At 40.1% G+C, this 17,626-nt stretch overlaps 1 protein-coding gene across 2 annotated transcripts; it reads right to left on the bottom strand.

Annotated features, from left to right (window-relative positions):
- Positions 1-680: 680 nt before the first annotated feature.
- On the bottom strand, positions 681-17,479 carry alpl (alkaline phosphatase, biomineralization associated). 2 transcript variants are annotated; one of them, XM_053868837.1, is made up of 12 exons: positions 16,503-16,724; positions 13,929-14,066; positions 13,723-13,842; positions 11,174-11,289; positions 9,406-9,580; positions 7,431-7,606; positions 6,876-7,016; positions 6,671-6,740; positions 6,416-6,550; positions 5,007-5,198; positions 4,811-4,930; positions 681-4,457 (listed from the first exon to the last, which is right to left on the bottom strand). In XM_053868837.1, the coding sequence occupies exons 1-12, from the start codon at positions 16,516-16,518 to the stop codon at positions 4,192-4,194; spliced, it is 1,665 nt and encodes a 554-aa protein (XP_053724812.1). In that variant the 5' UTR covers positions 16,519-16,724; the 3' UTR covers positions 681-4,191. The 2 variants fall into 2 exon arrangements, with proteins under 2 accessions (XP_053724812.1, XP_053724813.1); XM_053868838.1 differs by lacking the exon at positions 16,503-16,724 and adding an exon at positions 17,316-17,479 and having other exon boundaries at positions 682-4,457.
- Between the last annotated feature and the right edge of the window lie 147 nt (positions 17,480-17,626).

Genomic DNA, 17,626 nt, shown 5'->3' with positions numbered 1-17,626 from the left:
GAGAACGTCACAGCTGCTTCAAACCACTCTTCAAATTAATGTTGAAGGTAATTTATTTTTCTCACCGTCCTCATTCTCCACACTTTTCTGGGACGGGACCTAAACCCATCACCTCTGAATGATGAGAGGCCATATGGAAAATTAAAGGTAATGAATGTGAGCATTTGCATACACTAATCCCAAATCTTCTTATGGTCTCATTAGCTGCAGGTAGATTATCTTTTGTGTTAGCGAGGGAGGAAGGATGGTGTGAATGGAAGCTTGCTTCTCTTCATCAGAGGAGTGTGATACTTTTAAGGCTGTGTGAAGTTCTGTTAAAATTTGGGAGAGTTGAGGAGGTGATTTGCCAACTGAGTTGGGATGGTTCTATGATCACTTTTTTGGAATAGTTTTTGTTTAAAAATGCTGAATTAAAATCAGAAATGAGGTAATGTGGAGCAATGTTGTGTCAGGTTCACAGTGGCATGGGAAGGGATCAGGCAGTCGACCTACAAAATAAAACCAGGTCAAAGGCAGATCATCACAGTTTACTTTCCATTTCCAGATATGTGGCTTTGCACATTTCGGAGAATGATGGTTACATTTAGGTGCAGTTGTGGCAACATGCAACATGCATGCAACAGGTCTAAGAGGCTCACTGAGATAGACAGGGAATAGGAAGAATGACAAAATACAACCAAAATAAAAGCATGATACGTGCAGTCTTAAAGTGGCTGTGTGTAGTTTGAGAATATTTGCATTTGCCGGCGCTGCTGGTAAATTAATGAATTGCAAAACATGCTGAAAACCGTCATGTTCATCTCATTGGCTCTTATTTAACCCATGGCGGTGCACCACCATCGTTTACAGTGCTGTAGAATAATAAAGACAAAGATACTTTTTTCCTCTCTCGCTTTATTACATCATGACTGTCATGTGTTTCAATAAGGAGCAGACAGCGTGTGAGCATCAAAATGTCCGTTCACAATTTTATTTGGTTTATTTTGAGTTTATTTTGAGTTTTACAGAACAAAATGAGTAACAGAGCCTTCAAAAATAAGTTCCCCACACTTGATAACACTCGGAAGACCTGCAGTAAAATCAAAGAATGCCTTACAAGTAACCCAGTCTCAAGGCAATTTGTTGGCATGTGGTCACGAATATTTAATCTATTGAATCGTGTATGGGGTCACGAAAAATGCCTTTTGGAACACGAAAAAAAAGAATAGGGCTCCAATTGCGGCTCATTCACATACTATAACGTCGTACTGCTGCAATTTATTTGAGCTTTTCCGACTCCTGTTACAACATTACAGCCACACGAGTCACTAATTTCACCAGTTTGACTTTGATTTTGGTACTTATTCAGACTCTTGTTCCTGAGTGCTCTCTGCTCTGTTTCCCGACAAATTCACAGAGAAAAATGAGCGCAGACTCATAATATATACGTGCATTTTATTGGTTTCAATTTGTCTGAATCAGTTTCGTGAATGCATTACATTTTCGTGGAAATAAATGATACTTATTCGCTGTGCATGCATGCGCTCGTACGCACGTATGGTCAATTAGTTTTTAAACAGGATCTCTGTGATCTTTCTCTGTCATTCCATTCTTCTGACATGATGTAAACAAAGGAACTCAGCTCACTGCCGAGGTTGCTCTGTCCTTCTGCTGTAAAGTGTTGCCGTAAGGGTGGAGTTGGGTCTGTGATGCCACTCACAGAACTCACCCAGAGAAAGAGCTGGAGAGCCTGACTCCGGGATTTTGGACTGTTTATACTGAAACCTGTCATCTCTGGAAATATGAAAATAATGTACTGTATTTATGTCTAAAGGTTACACATTGTTGCTTTAAAATGTATAAAACTAATTTTACCATGCACACACACACATTATTTCTTCACTATTTTTGTGGGGACCTCACATTGACATAATGCTTTCTCCAGCCTCTCACCCTTAACTTAGCCATTCAAAGAAAATGGCTAAATTGAACCAGGACTCTGAGTTAAACTAAAACCTGATTATTATAAACTACTTTTACTGATGCTTTAACCCCCTAAACATTGTGGGGACAACTCTCACAAGCATGGCAAAACATGCTCACACACACACACACGAATGGCTACACATTAAGGAGAGAATGCTTGACCAAGATTATTCTAATTGTTTCTTCTTCTTATCTGAGTATGAGTCCCATTGGTCTTACTCACCAGAAATCTAAGTCCTGCTCTTTTGGTGGAATACTAAGGTTTTCCCAGATTGAAAAACAGTAGAACCCAATATTGGTGAGTTTGCTTTTGAGACTGAATTAAAATGAAGTAACGTGGAAAGCTAGATGAATGCACGACTTAAGCAAAAACATAAAAACACAACTATTGGACATATATGTCTCTCCCACAGTCAACTATTGTGGTAATTGTTTAGCTTGGGAACAGGAGCACAGTTTGAGCTTCTGGCTCCCTGAATTCAAGCCGGTCATTCCGTATACTTGCTGGAGAACATGGACAAGACTAAAAAGTATGCCAGCGATACTTCTGGCTGAGAGATTGATTGATATAAAGCATCATCAATCAGAGATCAAGTGATGTGTGGATGGAGAAAGAAGAAGTGGAAAACTTAGGAGCCAGATCGAAGTGATGTTTTGTTGACGCAAGTGAGTGTGAACAGCTCTGACTACACAAAGGTTTTCAGGCTGACAGAAATCTATATATTGACAGCAAGTTTTTCCATTATTACAGACATACTGTAGTTTCGCTGACAGCTAACAGTTCAGCTACGTTATTAAGAATGTTATTGGGTTTCGGTTTACTCCTGCTTTTTATCTTCATTTCTTAAACCAGTTGGTGTTGCACTCACTGGTCACGCACACATACTTGAACCGGTCAAGAGTCTGAAGACTGTTATCAGTTGTCGGTCTGTTGCTGTTGCTGTTTTAGCTAATTTGTGAACTTGTGTGTGCATGACTGGTTGGAACAAAACCCTACACCACCTCGCCCCTTTACAGTTCATGCATTTGCAACTGTTTTCCTGGATCATGTTTCTTGATGATCCTGTTTTCCTCACCACCATTCTATCTCTTTCAAACTGTAGTTTCTTGTCTGTTGCTCTCAGTGAATGACAAACAGTTGGAACATCCTTAGTGATGCTTGGCAATGTTTGTCAATACAGTAGCACCCATTCTCCATGCAGGTCCTCTCCACCTTCTCAACCTCTGTACTGCCATTGCACTCCACTCTTTCATTTTCTCTTTTGCCGGACTGTGCTGACTTGTGCCCATTCACCCCACAAAAACTATTACAGAGAGCACTGTGACAAAGCACTGAACTTAATTTAGCAAAACATCTCAGGACGTCCAAGACAAACAGGAGAAAAGTACATCTATTTGAAATTAAAATGACAACAACTTCAGAAAGAGAAAAAATGGGCATTTATTCTAAGATTTTAAATCTGCTTGTGGACACAATCAAGTTTCAGATTTTAGCAACATACTTCACAATTTGCAAGTTTTAGAACAAAAAAAGAAAACAACAAAAAACTTCCGCAAATGCATAGTAATGTATTTTTCTCATTTGTGAAAATACGAGGTAGATTTTGCTAACCCCAAACTAATAACTGTTAACAAAGCTATTATGCTTCAAATGTTAGGGGTTTCACATAAGAAAAACTTACTCAATTAAGTGTGGTGACAAATGATTTGTGACCTGTGCAGCACACAACAATTACAAATAGTGGAAATGCGGAAATGTGAGTGCTTGTGGAACCTGCACACAACAACACAACTGAAGTGGTGACGAAACAGAAATGCAGATACATGTTTCATACATCAACTGAAGCAATAGAGCAAGTGACTAGCTGACAAAGGGATATGAGTGCAAAGACAATATCAGTATAAAAGATCCATACTTTCTCATAAAGTAATTAACACTATACATCTTCATACGTTTAAACTTCAGTCAGCTTCGCGGTCTGTTGGTCCACCACATTACTTGTTCATGTGCTCACTACATACAGTACTGCCAAACATTCATATGACAAGAGCAGTCCAATTATGATTTGGCAGCACAGAAACAGAAACGATGGTGGCTGACTGTAATCATTCTTTTACCACTCTTCAGAAAGTCAACACGACTTGAAGTAACCTGGAATGTCTACTCTGGTATTGCTCTTAGGTTATTATTTTACAAAAGATAATCAGCGAAGGGTCGCAGAGCGATCAGCACAACATTCGACCAAATGCAAGAGCGGTTATGATACTTGCGAGGACAGGCTGAACACCAGCAGTTCCACTTGTAGTATGACAATGATCGTGGTTCTGGCCGATGCAGGCGGCGTACGCCATCACATGGGGGATGTAGTTCTGCTCATGTACGCCGTGCAGCAAGTGAGCCATGGGGCCTTTAGCAAACACGGCCACGTCCTCTCCTCCGTGAGTCTCCATGGCGAGGGGTACGGCTGCCTGGGCTTGATAATTCGCATCATCTCATAGAAAGAATCACAAAGAGATTTTATAAGTATTCCTTTAAAAAAGACAACAAACAATGAGCATGGTCCATAAAAGAAGGCAAAGCTTTTGGGTGATCAGACCCCCCGTTATTCAGAATCAGCTTCATTGCCGGGAAACTAGGAAAGTGCTTTGGAATAATCATTTAATAATCATGAACAAAACATATAATAATAATAATAATAAAGACATATCATAGCATACAATAAAATACAAACAAACAGTAATCCTAGAAGTAACAGAGAATGAAGATTATGTTGATGAAAGTACAGTCACATTAGAGAATTTCTGGTGGAGGACTGCACTAAACCCTGCTGATAATAACACTCACGGTGGTCAATAGTTGAAACATTCTCTCTTGCTCCGTTCACAAGCTTGTAGCCTGGTCCATTGCCATACAAGATAGAGGTGAACGGCTTTTGGTCAACGTCACTTATCATAGGGGCCAGCCCTGGCAGGACAGACAACATTGGATTTTCACCAGAACAGGCCATTGATGATTACATGCATCTGCATTCATGACTTACCAAATATCGGATTCCCTCTTGGGGTGTAACCACCGAAGTTGAACATGTGCGAATGATCGGCAGTGACAACGGTCAGCGTGTCATGGATGCTGGTCATGAGACCGGCACGGCCAATCGCACGGTCCATTTCAACAGCTTCATACAGGGCCATCTTAGCCTTTCCTTCATGGTGACCATGGTCAATACGACCTCCTGAGAATGATAAACATTGCCTTTTAAGTCAACATTCCATCCAGCCAAGACAATAATTGACATAATGATGAGGGCTGCAATGACTAGTCAACAATGACACAACATTTCAAAGAATGAATGCTAATTTAAATCTCCTCTAACGCATTGTTAATGTATTACACGACGAGATGTATGACTATTACATGATATGGCTTCATAATTGCAGCGTTTCATATTATTCATGTTTCTCCTCACATTATACAGAGATTGAAAAGTAGCAGTGTAAAGAACAATTCTCATAATTTCTGTTCCGTCTTCACATTTTTCTCGAACAGTGTAGCTGTGTGTAAACTCTTTCAGTATAAACTATGCGTATGTCAGTTTTTTATTTGTTTGTTGTAGTCCCTTCTGTGTTGTTTATCTTCAATTACTTTTGACCTTTGAAGCTACTTCTCCAGAGTAACCTTGCAGTTCCTGAAAATCCTCTTATTGTTTAGGTTTTTCATACCCATTGTCAGTTAGTTCCACATTTGAATTAAAATGGCCATCTAATCTAATCACTCTCACCACTACAGTGTACATTGTCTCAAAGTATAGATCATTTCTCATAGGACACATCAAAGGACACATACTGACACCACATTTTGAGCAATTAAACCACAAAGTTTCAAAACAACATTAACACTAAAATATGTTTACAACAATTTACATTTGTTTTCTTTATTTTTTAAATTAATTTTTACAAAACTACAAAAAAAACAAAGCCAAACATGTTGCAAGCCAATCAATTCAGTTGAAAGCGACTAGTCCAATACTGTGCTCATCCAGCGCTTGTCATTTGGCTCTGAATAATTATTGTTTGAAATTCCCTTTGCACAGCCTGTGGTTTCCTCTGAGTCAGATTGTGTTTGATCTTTGCCACTTTCTTTCATGTCGTTCTCTCACTCAGAAATGGAATGTACTGAACATTTTTGTTTATTTTTTTGCAATATATCTGACCCTGAAGGAAGAATTATGTGCAAGCAAGTTCAGCAGGGGGAAATGCTCTTAAGGTAAATATGAATTATTTATTTCAATTGAAGAAGTATTTGCCTTTTATAACTAGGTGTTGCACAACACAGCAAGAGTGTTTTGTTTTTTTAAGTCTCAAGAAAAGTCACCTTCAAACTTGAGTCACAACTTAATCAAAGCCTCGGTCTCAGAGAGCTTATGTTAAGAAATGTAGCTCAGAAACTTGCCTTCTACAAGAAGATAAAATCCTTCAGGGTTCTTTTTCAGGATCTTGATGGCAACGTCAACCATTTGTGTCAACGAAGGGTCGCTATCCTTATCTCTCTCCAGGTCGTACGTCAGATCTGATGGTTCAAACAGACCTGCATTGCACCAGGTTGGAGGAGAAAGAATTGATTAAACCAAAAGTAAAATGCAGACGATGGGGGTTTTGAGAATCCTGATTTACACTTCAATGGGTTTCGCAGTGACACCAGACTTACCGAGCAAGTACTTCACATTGTTGGGGTTCAACGATAAAAGCTGCTTCTTGTTCCACACGTAATAACCTCTCTGCATAGTCGCATGGACAAAGACAAAATGCCACAGTCAGTGATGGACACTGGGCTTTGAACTCCTAAATATGCAAATTGGAAATGTAAAAGCAGGAGCACGGAAACAAACAAAGAGAGGAAAAGCGCTTTTTACATCGTTCTTGGTTTTGTTGATCCACTCCTCCAGCAGATTTCTGTCATCGTTTCGTGTGCCTCTGTGCTTAGGGTTAGTGGGGTACTCTATATCTGCCACTGTTTTAGGGTACATGTACTTTCTTCCTCCACCCATGATCACCTGAAACACAGTAAATACAAATACCAATTTAGAGGAACATCTTTAGCGTTTGCTTCCCAATTTTTTGGCATCTAAAATAATCTTAAATATTTTATGTATATTTTATGTTTATTATATAGTTTGCTTAACTCTTGAGCTTATTGTCAAACATATAATCAAAACTGTCTAATTACAGTATACTTATGGATGGATTTGTATCTAATGATGGGGTGAAAACCTAAATTCTATTTAAAGCCCCTGTAATTTTGACATAGCTGCTCACGTCTGTTTGAATCTTATTAAACTGCGAATAAGATACCTTCCACATGACGTGTGGCTCTTTCTTTCTCAGAAGTCACCATAGTAACACATTGAACACCTGATGTGTAAACAATGCTGATGAAAAATAAATGTGGTGATCCGTTATGAACGTACGTCAATATCTGGAATGTTTTCAAAGAGCTGTCTGGCGATGTCTTTGCATCCGGATTCCAGCGCTTCAGGTGGCATCTCGTTATCCGAGTACCAGTCTCTGTCCACGCTGTGAGCATACGCAGCACTTGGAGTGGCATGGTTCACTCGAGTTGTCGTCACTATTCCGACCGACTTCCCTGAGGCAGACACACACAGAAGCTGGTGAAATTACGGTACAGATCAGGCATGTCGGACTCAAGGCCACATCTGTCTTCATATCGTCATACTGCAAGTTACATAATGCACAGCAACAGCTGAATAAATATAATTCACATTGAAAAGACTAGCATTTGGCCCACTCATTTACTGGAAGCTGAGCTTACAGAAGGAAGTCACAGTTCCCTTCAGCTCTGCCATGAGAGAGGGCCGGCTGACTATAATGAAACTTAGCAGTCACTACTTGGTCAGTTGTGTTCTCTCCACTACTGGAGTTTGTCTCCATCATCAGCATTTGTTTATGCCGAGTCGCCTCCAGCAGGGATCAGGTCCACGGCCAAAACCCGACTCGCTTGTGTTCACATCTCGGACTTCTGAGCCGAACGACCTTTGTCTCGAGACAGAAGCCGTAGTATGACAGCGCCCTCAGAGGGAGATGCCCCCAGGTCACCTGACAATAATAACAGTGTAAATAGTCGTAAAACATGTTTTCATGACACGTTTTTCTGGGATTACAGCTGTTCCTTAGTCTGCCCTGTAAATTGTTGCTTTTTAAAATTGTCTATTTAATAGTTTGGTAGCACTTTAGACTAGGGAACATATATGACCATAAATAAACTTCTGATTCAAATGTGCAATAGCAATATATTGGCCTGGAATTAATTTTACATTATAAAGTGCTGATTACCATCGTGTTAAGCCTGGATATGCTTTACCCGGAATGGTCACCGATGGTTCACTCTAAACAACAACATAGTTAATGATTATTAACAGTGAATGAGAAAGTAATTACTTTTCAAACAGTAAATGTGTGTTCCCTAATCTAACCAATGCACTACCTGAAACTTAGCTTCTTTAACTTTTAAAACAAACAACAACTAAAACGGCTCTGTCAATGGTTATCAAAATCACAATGGGCAGACAGGCTTTTCAAAAGTCTGTGATCAGCCAGAGAATTTGTCAAAACTTTGTCAAAAGCGGATTGTGACGTCAATCAGAACCTTAAAATCCAAAGTTGATTTCAGTTGCTTAAAAGAAAGAGAAAAATCCTTTACAAATGCACTAACAAGCTCTTCCACCACACATTGACTCGCCAACACCATCCAGTCATTCAGTGAACTCAGTCTTCCCTTTCTTCTTTTCCTGTTATTTTTTAAGCTCTGGAAAGTCACCTCAGTTATTTAACATCACCCAGGTGAAGACAGAAAGCTGAAAACAATGTTTTCTATCATTGCTTCCCCTTGTGTAGCAGCAAGTCAAAGAAAAACTCTTACAGAACTTCTCAGTTAAACCCAAGTGTTTGTTCAGCCCAGGAATGGGTTACTGTTTTATTCAGATAAGAACACAAGAACAGAATGATTTCCACAAGAGTGGAATCCTCTGCCTCTTGCTGTGAAGTGAGCATAAATACTTTTGTTAGGGTCATTTCGACCTCTGTGTCACCCTCCCTTCAGAAAAAAACACCCAAAGAATCCAAAATGTTCACCAGAGGGTATGGAGATACTATTCCTCCTCAAGCTGGGCATGTGGTTTCCTTCCTGCTGGTCTGCCTGGAAAACCCTCAAGATAAATAGATCTCTTGAAGTTCAATTGCAGCCTCAACAACCTCACTTTTCAAAAACATCGACACTGGAGGCCTGTTGCAGAAACAATTGTTTCTATATCACATAAAGAGCACACACAGACATTCACATTATTTTGTTTAGTTGGTGTTTTTTTCTGGTAAATTGATCTACACAGGACAAATCTTGTAAACATCTGAGTATCAGCCATACAGTACCTGCATCCTTGGCCCATTTGAGGATAGAAGTGACCTCGTTGCCTTGAGTGGTATTGCACTGGGATCGGACCGCTGCAGCACTCACACCCACGGTTCCCTCGTTGGCCTTGACTCCACACAGGTAAGCTGTGGCGGTTCCCGCGCTATCTGCGACCTGCGCATTGGTGTTGTACGTCTGGAAGAAGATGAGCAATTAAATTCTCCCAAATAACACTACTTAGCTCATAGATATATTATTAAAAAAATCAGTCATGATGCTACACAATACATCAATCCATTGTGATGTGATAGAGTCTAGCATGAAATTAATATTAAATACAAAATACAAATGCATTGTTATTTATATGACTTGGGTGGGACAAATTATGACTACAAAAAGTTACATAATAAAACAAAGATCTCACTTACATAGCAGTAAATTTCAGATTGAGTAAACTGTTCATTAAAGTCTGGATTTTTTTACATAATTAATTTCAATAATTCAGACTTTATTGAGTAGACTAATCAATAGGACATCATATCGTCAAACATTCATTTTGAGCATTTTTGAGCAAAAAAAAGGAAAAGTGATAAATCACTGTTTATGTTCTGTTTATGTGGGTTTTTGGGTGAAAATTATACAGGTATGCTTTAATCCAGCTAACCAAAAACAATGCAACAATTTGACATAACAAAAACCACTTAAAAACAAAAGTAATTGTTTTTATCTAGCGTTATCGTTAATCTACTCTGACTGCACTTCATAAAAAATAAAAAATAAAAACTCACAGTACAAGCAGTCAAATTATGGGAAAAGTTCCAAACCAACAGGAAGTTAAACACAGTGATGGTGTGGCGCCAAGATTGCTTATCACAACAGTACATTCAGTGAATGCGGAAATGACTGAATTATCACTAGCGGGTTTTTGGGGAAAAAAAAGAATGCAGCAGCAGTGATAAGGTAAAATTACCATGCACTGTAAGGGCCTAACGCAGGGGTGCCTGGACTTGCTTGCGAGCTACTTATAAATGACCATGTATCAATGATCAAACGCAAAACAAACATTTATTTAACAATATATTGAGTATTCTACATTGTTCTTGTTTGTAATTCTTCGTCTCTCAGTAGCAGGTTCAGAAATAGAGGCGACAATTTGGTTAGCGCAGGAAACATACTGAAAATGTCAAGTAAAATGTAATTAAAACTGACATACTTTTTGTCTTTTAATGAAACAATAGAGGAATATGAATGTCATATGTCACAGAAAGGTCAAACAAACTCAGAACATGCAACATTAAAATAGACTCATCACGCCAGATCCAGTAAAATACAGGCGTTACATTAAACATTAAAGCGACCCGGTCAATTCTCTGCTGAGACCGGAGCTTTGCCGCAGCTGAGCTGGTCCGTGGAGGCGGAGCTGTGGGGACGCTGGAGAGATGACAAGTGTTACATTCATGGTGCTTTTGCGACTGTTCAACCACCCTTGACCGACCATTGAGTTAATGTTGAGCTCAATGATGATTTGTTTCTGAGCTGAGTTTATCATTCACCATGTTCAGTGTTCACTATTGCTAACACACTTTAACAGGTCAACCTCAAGTTCTGCAATAACTCTATGCTGTGTCATTGGACGGCTTTGCAATCCACAATGGATGCCTCCCTATAACATACTGTAAATCAATGCATCATGATGCATGTTGACATGCCTTCAGGCGAAAACCCTTATTTGCCACGCATGGATTAAGAGACTGCACCGACCAGAATTATTTGATGAATAAAAACTACCTTGGCCAGAGACACAAAGGGGAACTGATCCATCTCCAACTGGGTTTCTTCTCCACTATGTCCACTTAGCTGACCCTTTAGGATCCGGGCTGCAGTCACAGTAGGAACACCCATCCCTGGAAACACCAAAGCAGGTCAACTGTTAGCTTTACCCTGGGGCATCAGGCCAAGAAGAACTCGAGTGACATGGGTGTGCACTTCTGGCTGACTACACTCCCATTTGAGACATTTCCTGACATCAACAGAATTGGGAGTTTTTTCTGGCTGTGAGATTAAGCGTCCCAAGAACTGCGAAGAATTACGATAACAAGACAATGTTTGAGACAAACAGCACTACCGTACTTGACAATCAGAGAGCAGAGTCAACCCCTCCAAAATTTGTGCCAAGCAGCCATGATATAATTTCATGGAAAAAAGTCTAAGTATGAATTTAAGTATTTCACATACATGAAAAGATCAAAGACAAAACTCTCTTTGAACCTCAGTTTCAGTTGATGCATGATCATCGCAATATCAATGTGGATTATTCTCAAAATATTTGTGTTATAAAGATTATTTACTCTTTATTCACACATACACAAAGCTGTCCATGTGCAATAACTGTGGGACTAATAAAGGCCATCTAATTGATGACAAGGTGTAAGAGAACACATTCTGTCAGTAAAACATGGGGGCTGAATTGTGTCAGTGATTGAAAGCCTGCAGAAGAAAACTGAGGACGACCCTTGATCACACTGATGGTGTTCATGCCGCATCTACGGCCTCAGAGCAGCTCTTAGTTAACAGAGAGTGACAAATCGGGATTAGCACCCAGCAACGAGAACCTGGCAAACATTTGCCTCTAGTTCTTTCTAGAGTCCGCTTGAAGATGAAGGCTTGCCTAAAAAATCAAACTTCTCTGGTGGCAACATGTTTTTTAACTCAACCATGATACTTTCTAGAGACGCAATCGAGAAGAGGCTGTAGCCTACCTGCCCTTTTTTCAGCCCTATTTCAACATTTTTTTTACAAATAAGTTATCATGTTGACATCATTTTTTAAATATTTTATAATATTTGATTGTTTCATTGGTTATCTGTTTTGTTTTTATTTCTTGTTTTATGCCTCATGAGCATGTCTTTCACATTTTATTAGTGTTCGATGTATTGAAATTACTTAACCTAATGGGGATACATTACACCTATAGCAACAGTCGACTAATGGTAAAAGAAATGAACAAAAATCTTAATTATAAAACTACATTTGTCTCTTTGTGAACCACTCGAGCTAAGACTTCTGCTTTTAGCTTGCCCCTTGGTGATGTGGATAATGTCTCACACAGTTGTCTGCATCTCCATCCGTCGCCCTAACCTCCCACCTACCTTGCTTTACCACCTCCACTGACTTCATGTTTATTCTTCTCCAACTTAACAACTCCACTACCCCCAGTGTCTGACCTGCATCTTGCTTACCCATGACTGAAACTGTTCTCTGATATAGTGTGTATACCTCTGCTTCTCAGGGTATTTCAAACTGTTTATTTTTCATACTTCTTTCCTGCCTGACCCCCACAATCCCAGCTCCATTATTGTAGCTGTCAGTAATAGATGACCCTCAATACAGACCTAGAACCCATCGGTGCGCCTCATATTTTATTGTGTAATGGGGAGTAACAATGGTAGGCCCTTTCCCTTTGTATCTCAATTCAGCAGTGGGTCAAGCCCATATCTTCATCCAATTACCCTTTGTTTCTTTCACTGTTTGCTGTCAATGGGGGAATTAAAAGGGGGTGCAAGGGGTATTAAACGTAATGCATATGCTCAATTTTTTATGGATGCTAAATACACTGAGCAGCCAAACTATCACACATCATTGTTTATATGACCTTTTGCAGAGGAAAAAGCACATCTGTGTTTAAGTGATTTTGCAGTTGAAGTGCGCTCCTGAGATTTGACCTCATTGTCGGTCAGAATACAATTCAGGATGCTCTCACCAAAGTCCCAATTCAAACCAGATGAGATGTAAGCCTGGATATTGGAGTTTGGGAGGCTTCCAGAACAAAATGTGTCTTTCCCAAGTCAATTGTACAGAAACACCTTTCCAATGAGTGTTGCTGTTTTTTAAACTTGACATTTGAAACACTATTTTAGGTTTATTCTCTCTGCGCTTCACCAGAACAAAGTGGTGTCAAGCTGCCTCTCAAGTGCATGCTCGTGATTACTTTACCAGAGCATTCTTTTTTGGGGGGGGATTTTTTCCATTAGATGAAGTCACCAACGTTAAACTCATCAAGAAGTAGAATGTTATTCTCCAACATAGCTTACATCTACATGGTTGTGGTGGTGCACGAATTTCATGTAGCACCAAACAGAGAGACCAGAGGCCCGAAGGAGGATAACGGTTTTGTTCTACCAATGAGTGACCCAGTACAAACACATGCCCCGTGACCCAACTGCAGCTCCTTTGTTTTGCTTTCCACCATTCATTGCAGGTTATGATGAAAACACATGAGCGACTTCCAAATTGTTGACAAACGAAAAGAGAAAGTAAAAAACGGGATTTGGACTTACCATCTCCGAGAAAGAGGATGAGATTTTTTGCCATCCCTTGGTTCAGATTCTGGAGCTCCAGGGCACTCTTCAGGGATGCCTGAGCCCCCGCATGCCAAAATTGGGGATCTTTCTCCTTCTCTTAATAAAAAAGAATCAAGAATCAATATATATGTATATATATGAAGATTCAGTCACAGATGACACACAGAACAACAGTTACTCACCTGGGAATTTCGGTTTTGCCAAGATTACAGATAAGAGACAGGAACAAATGACTAAAAGTGCCATCATCTTCATGTTTACTGATGCGTAACTGCGGCCAGTCATTACATTAAGAGCCTTCTTAAGAAGCCTGTTGACGGCTGCAAGACAGAAAACACACTGGTTATTAAGTCTGCGTCACTCTTGCCCATCTACTCTAACACTCTCTTAAATTGCTATTTACGTTGAGTCTCCTAAAATGTGTTCTTAGTTCCCCTCAAAATACACTCTTTAATAAGCTTTGAGGCAGGTGGTTGATGCCCCCCCAATGACAACCCAGCTATCCAACACAGACTCAGAGTAGTGACATTTCTCTTCCCTGTTAAAAGCCTGTTATGGTTGTTTGGACACCTTCTTTACACAGGATTACACTCACATCCAGCTGAAATGCAATCACAAGGTTGACCACGATGTTAATGTGGTAACCTGGCAACAATCCAGTCTCGCCACATTGTGTTTTTTTCAAATTCTGAATCAAGAACAGATTGTTAATAGTCTTCTACTCATTGTTGTATTACCTGAAAAGTTAGACAGGCTTTTAGCTAGGATTATGGGACAAGGCGTCCCAACATCCGCGGACTGGGGTTCGGGGGGCGGAGACAGTGCTCATTTCAACTCGCAGGATGTGGATGACTGCAAGATTTTGGCCGTATTATTATGTCCCTGGAATACTTTTATTTCAATTTACACATGCTTCACATTACAACAAATGTATAACATAAGGAGCAAGTTGGCTTAAGGTAGGGCAGCAACTCTTGTAGTGTTAAATGCTATTTTGAAACTTCATATTTCAATTTTGATTGCTCAAAATGCGTTGTAAAAGGTATGTGTCCTGAAATGGTTCCACACTTCCAATGCTTTGGGCCGCAGTGGTCCCGGATCCATTTGTCCTTTTAGGATTAGGATTGTACTCAGGGAATGATGACATCACTACTAGTCGACTAATGAATCCATTGGCGACTAATTTAATAGTCGATTATAGTTGACTATGGCGACTAGTCATTTCAGCCCTAGCTTCAGGTTTTGAATTTCCCCATTGTGGGAGAAATAAAGGGAATCCCTAATCCCTTATTTTCTCAATGACAACCATCTTTTTTAGCAGCAGTTTCATATGCTCCTTATAAAGGCGCTCCTAAACCTCCTGAATGAGGCATCCCAAGACAATGCCAAGTGTCCAAACATTTTTGGGCCTCTTTATGTCTGGTATAAGGACGCCTGGGGTTATGCCCTTGCTCTTTCCTCCACAGAGAATCCAAGTCTGCCTCCCTTTTGTGTTGTGTGTTAAGATTCAAAACAGTCGCTTCCGCAAACTGAATCTGCTGTTGATGATAAGTTATACTGGAGTCTGATTCATAATGTGCATATCTTTCAGTGCAGTGATGGAGGCGGAACAAGGGGAGAATGTTGACAAAGTTGAGCCAGAAGTCGTGCTGAGAGTTGAAGTGGTCACCATAGGAGTCAAAATAATTCCTGACCAGACCAGCCATTATCTATAATTATCCACACCCACCGCCTTGCTTTGCTCTGCTTATAGCCAAGGTCATTTTAATGGGATTGACTGCTATCACACTGAGAGGTTTAAGAGCAATGGCAAATCCGATTAACACCAAAATGATTGCTTGGACACTGTTGCCAGAACGATATTATAGAGATTTTTTGTAAGAACACTCTTTTGGCACACTGTTCCTTTTCAGGGGAACATCTTCCTGAACGTCCTTTAAGTAATGACTGCCTCTGAAGGGCACCAGAGAACACCAGGGGTCATCCTACACTCCCTCTGAGCCAGGTATTCAGTCAATCAAATTCATAATTCAGAAGAAAAAGGTAATTATAGCCATCAACCTTGAATAGAACAGAAAGCATCAACATTGAAGCGAATTTCCTGTTAGCGACTCAGCACAAGTAAATTATCAGATTAGATTACATTTCCTATTCTTCCCGCAATGGGGACATTTTGGTTGCAGTGACGACATCCTTGATGCTAAAATTCCAAAGACACCTTAAATATGCACAAATTGTTTCTGAAGTGGTGAAGAAAACATTTCCATTGTGTTCTGTCCTTTTTAAACTTCAGCAAATGGGCCGTCACATTGTCATCTTAGCAATATGGCTTCGTAAAACAGCTTTTAACTGTGTCTGTGTTTAAATCTAGCAATCGTTCTTGTATAAGTCATAATCAAAAAAAAAACATTTTTGGGCCTTGTCTGATCCAGATGTTACGGTGTCTTGAGATTGTCGTTATGGCGAACACTGGTTTCGATTAGACACTGTTTATGTTCTTCATGGATTTAAAAAAAAAAGGTTATTTAGGGGCCATAGCGTCCTCATGATATTTTGATAGAATACTGGAGAAGTCTTTTTGCTGGGACAGTGGAGCAGGATGGGTCAGCCTCATATAGGAAACCATTTCCTTTAGCTTGATGTGCAGCAGAAATGCACCACAAGAAAATCAGTCAGGCTGACTTTGTAAATATACATAACATAGCTAGCAAATCATATCACACCAACAGGATATATAAATAATATGCAACACTTACGTTGGAAACGTATCATTTACAAGTATGAACAAGTTGCCTCAAAATCTGTCCGGTCCGCCTAAATGAACTGCACCAGCTATCCTACAGGTGAAGTAGCAGAGCAGAGCCAAAGCAGCAAGCAGAAAAAGTCCACATAGGAAGGTGGTCAAGAAGAAATGAGTTCCCAGTCCAGTCATGATGTTGTTGTGGCAGAGCTGCTTCACCCAGGTGCTGGACAGAAGACGCCTCAACTCATGGATTAGGATTAGAATTGTGTTGGTCAGGCAGTGGCTGACCTCCAAGCCTCCACATTAATCACAGCTTTGTTTCAGGAACAGCCAAGAGGATGAATGATGAGCAAGATTTCCCTCTTTTCACTTCAACTGGCAAGGACACCGAGCCGAAGTGCCAGCTTCTAAATGGGCTTCTTGGTTTGCTTTTCAGAGCCGACTCTTGAATGCTCGGAGGAGAATTAACATATAAACTGACTCTGTTTCTTAAAGCTCCGCAGGATCTGATCACAAATGACTTGATCGGTCAAATAGCTACTGTCACATTGAGACAGTAGACGAACATCTCAAAGGTGGTTTTGGTGTAGTCATTATTACTTTAAACTCCACATGGGGGATTGCGGGGACCAACAGATTCGAGGTTATCCCCTAAACACATGCGATCAGCAGTACCACAGCGAAGATTTTCAAACATTAAAAGAGCAAGATCAGGTTTGTTTCCATTTCAAACCAACATGCATTACGATCCATGAGCATCGAGGGTTGGCTGTTTACTTTGAAATACCTCGCTGATATTGGCAAAACTTGAATAGATTTGACTTACTGCAAGAGTCGAGGTGCACAAAAAGGTAAGAGAATTCAGTCCCTCGGTTTGGTAGATGTTCCCGGTCTCACGGTCTTTTCCGAAAGAAACGAGTGGTTGGACTAGTCGTGGGTGTCTGAGTAGCGGTTCGCGTCCCACGAGGGGGGAAAGACCACACAGAGAAAAAAAAAACCTTAGAATAAAAGCCGCTGCACAGAGAATGAATAAGAAGGGGTGATAGCACCGCCTATTGGTGGAGTTCGGTACTGCTGCAATTCCATTTTGAAATTCCAAACTTTCCATGAACGAGTGCATTTCATTAAATTTAATCT

The sequence above is a fragment of the Synchiropus splendidus genome, chromosome 6 (genome assembly GCF_027744825.2).
Source record: "Synchiropus splendidus isolate RoL2022-P1 chromosome 6, RoL_Sspl_1.0, whole genome shotgun sequence".
NCBI lineage: Eukaryota > Metazoa > Chordata > Actinopteri > Syngnathiformes > Callionymidae > Synchiropus > Synchiropus splendidus.
This window is presented reverse-complemented; position numbering and strand designations above follow the sequence as displayed.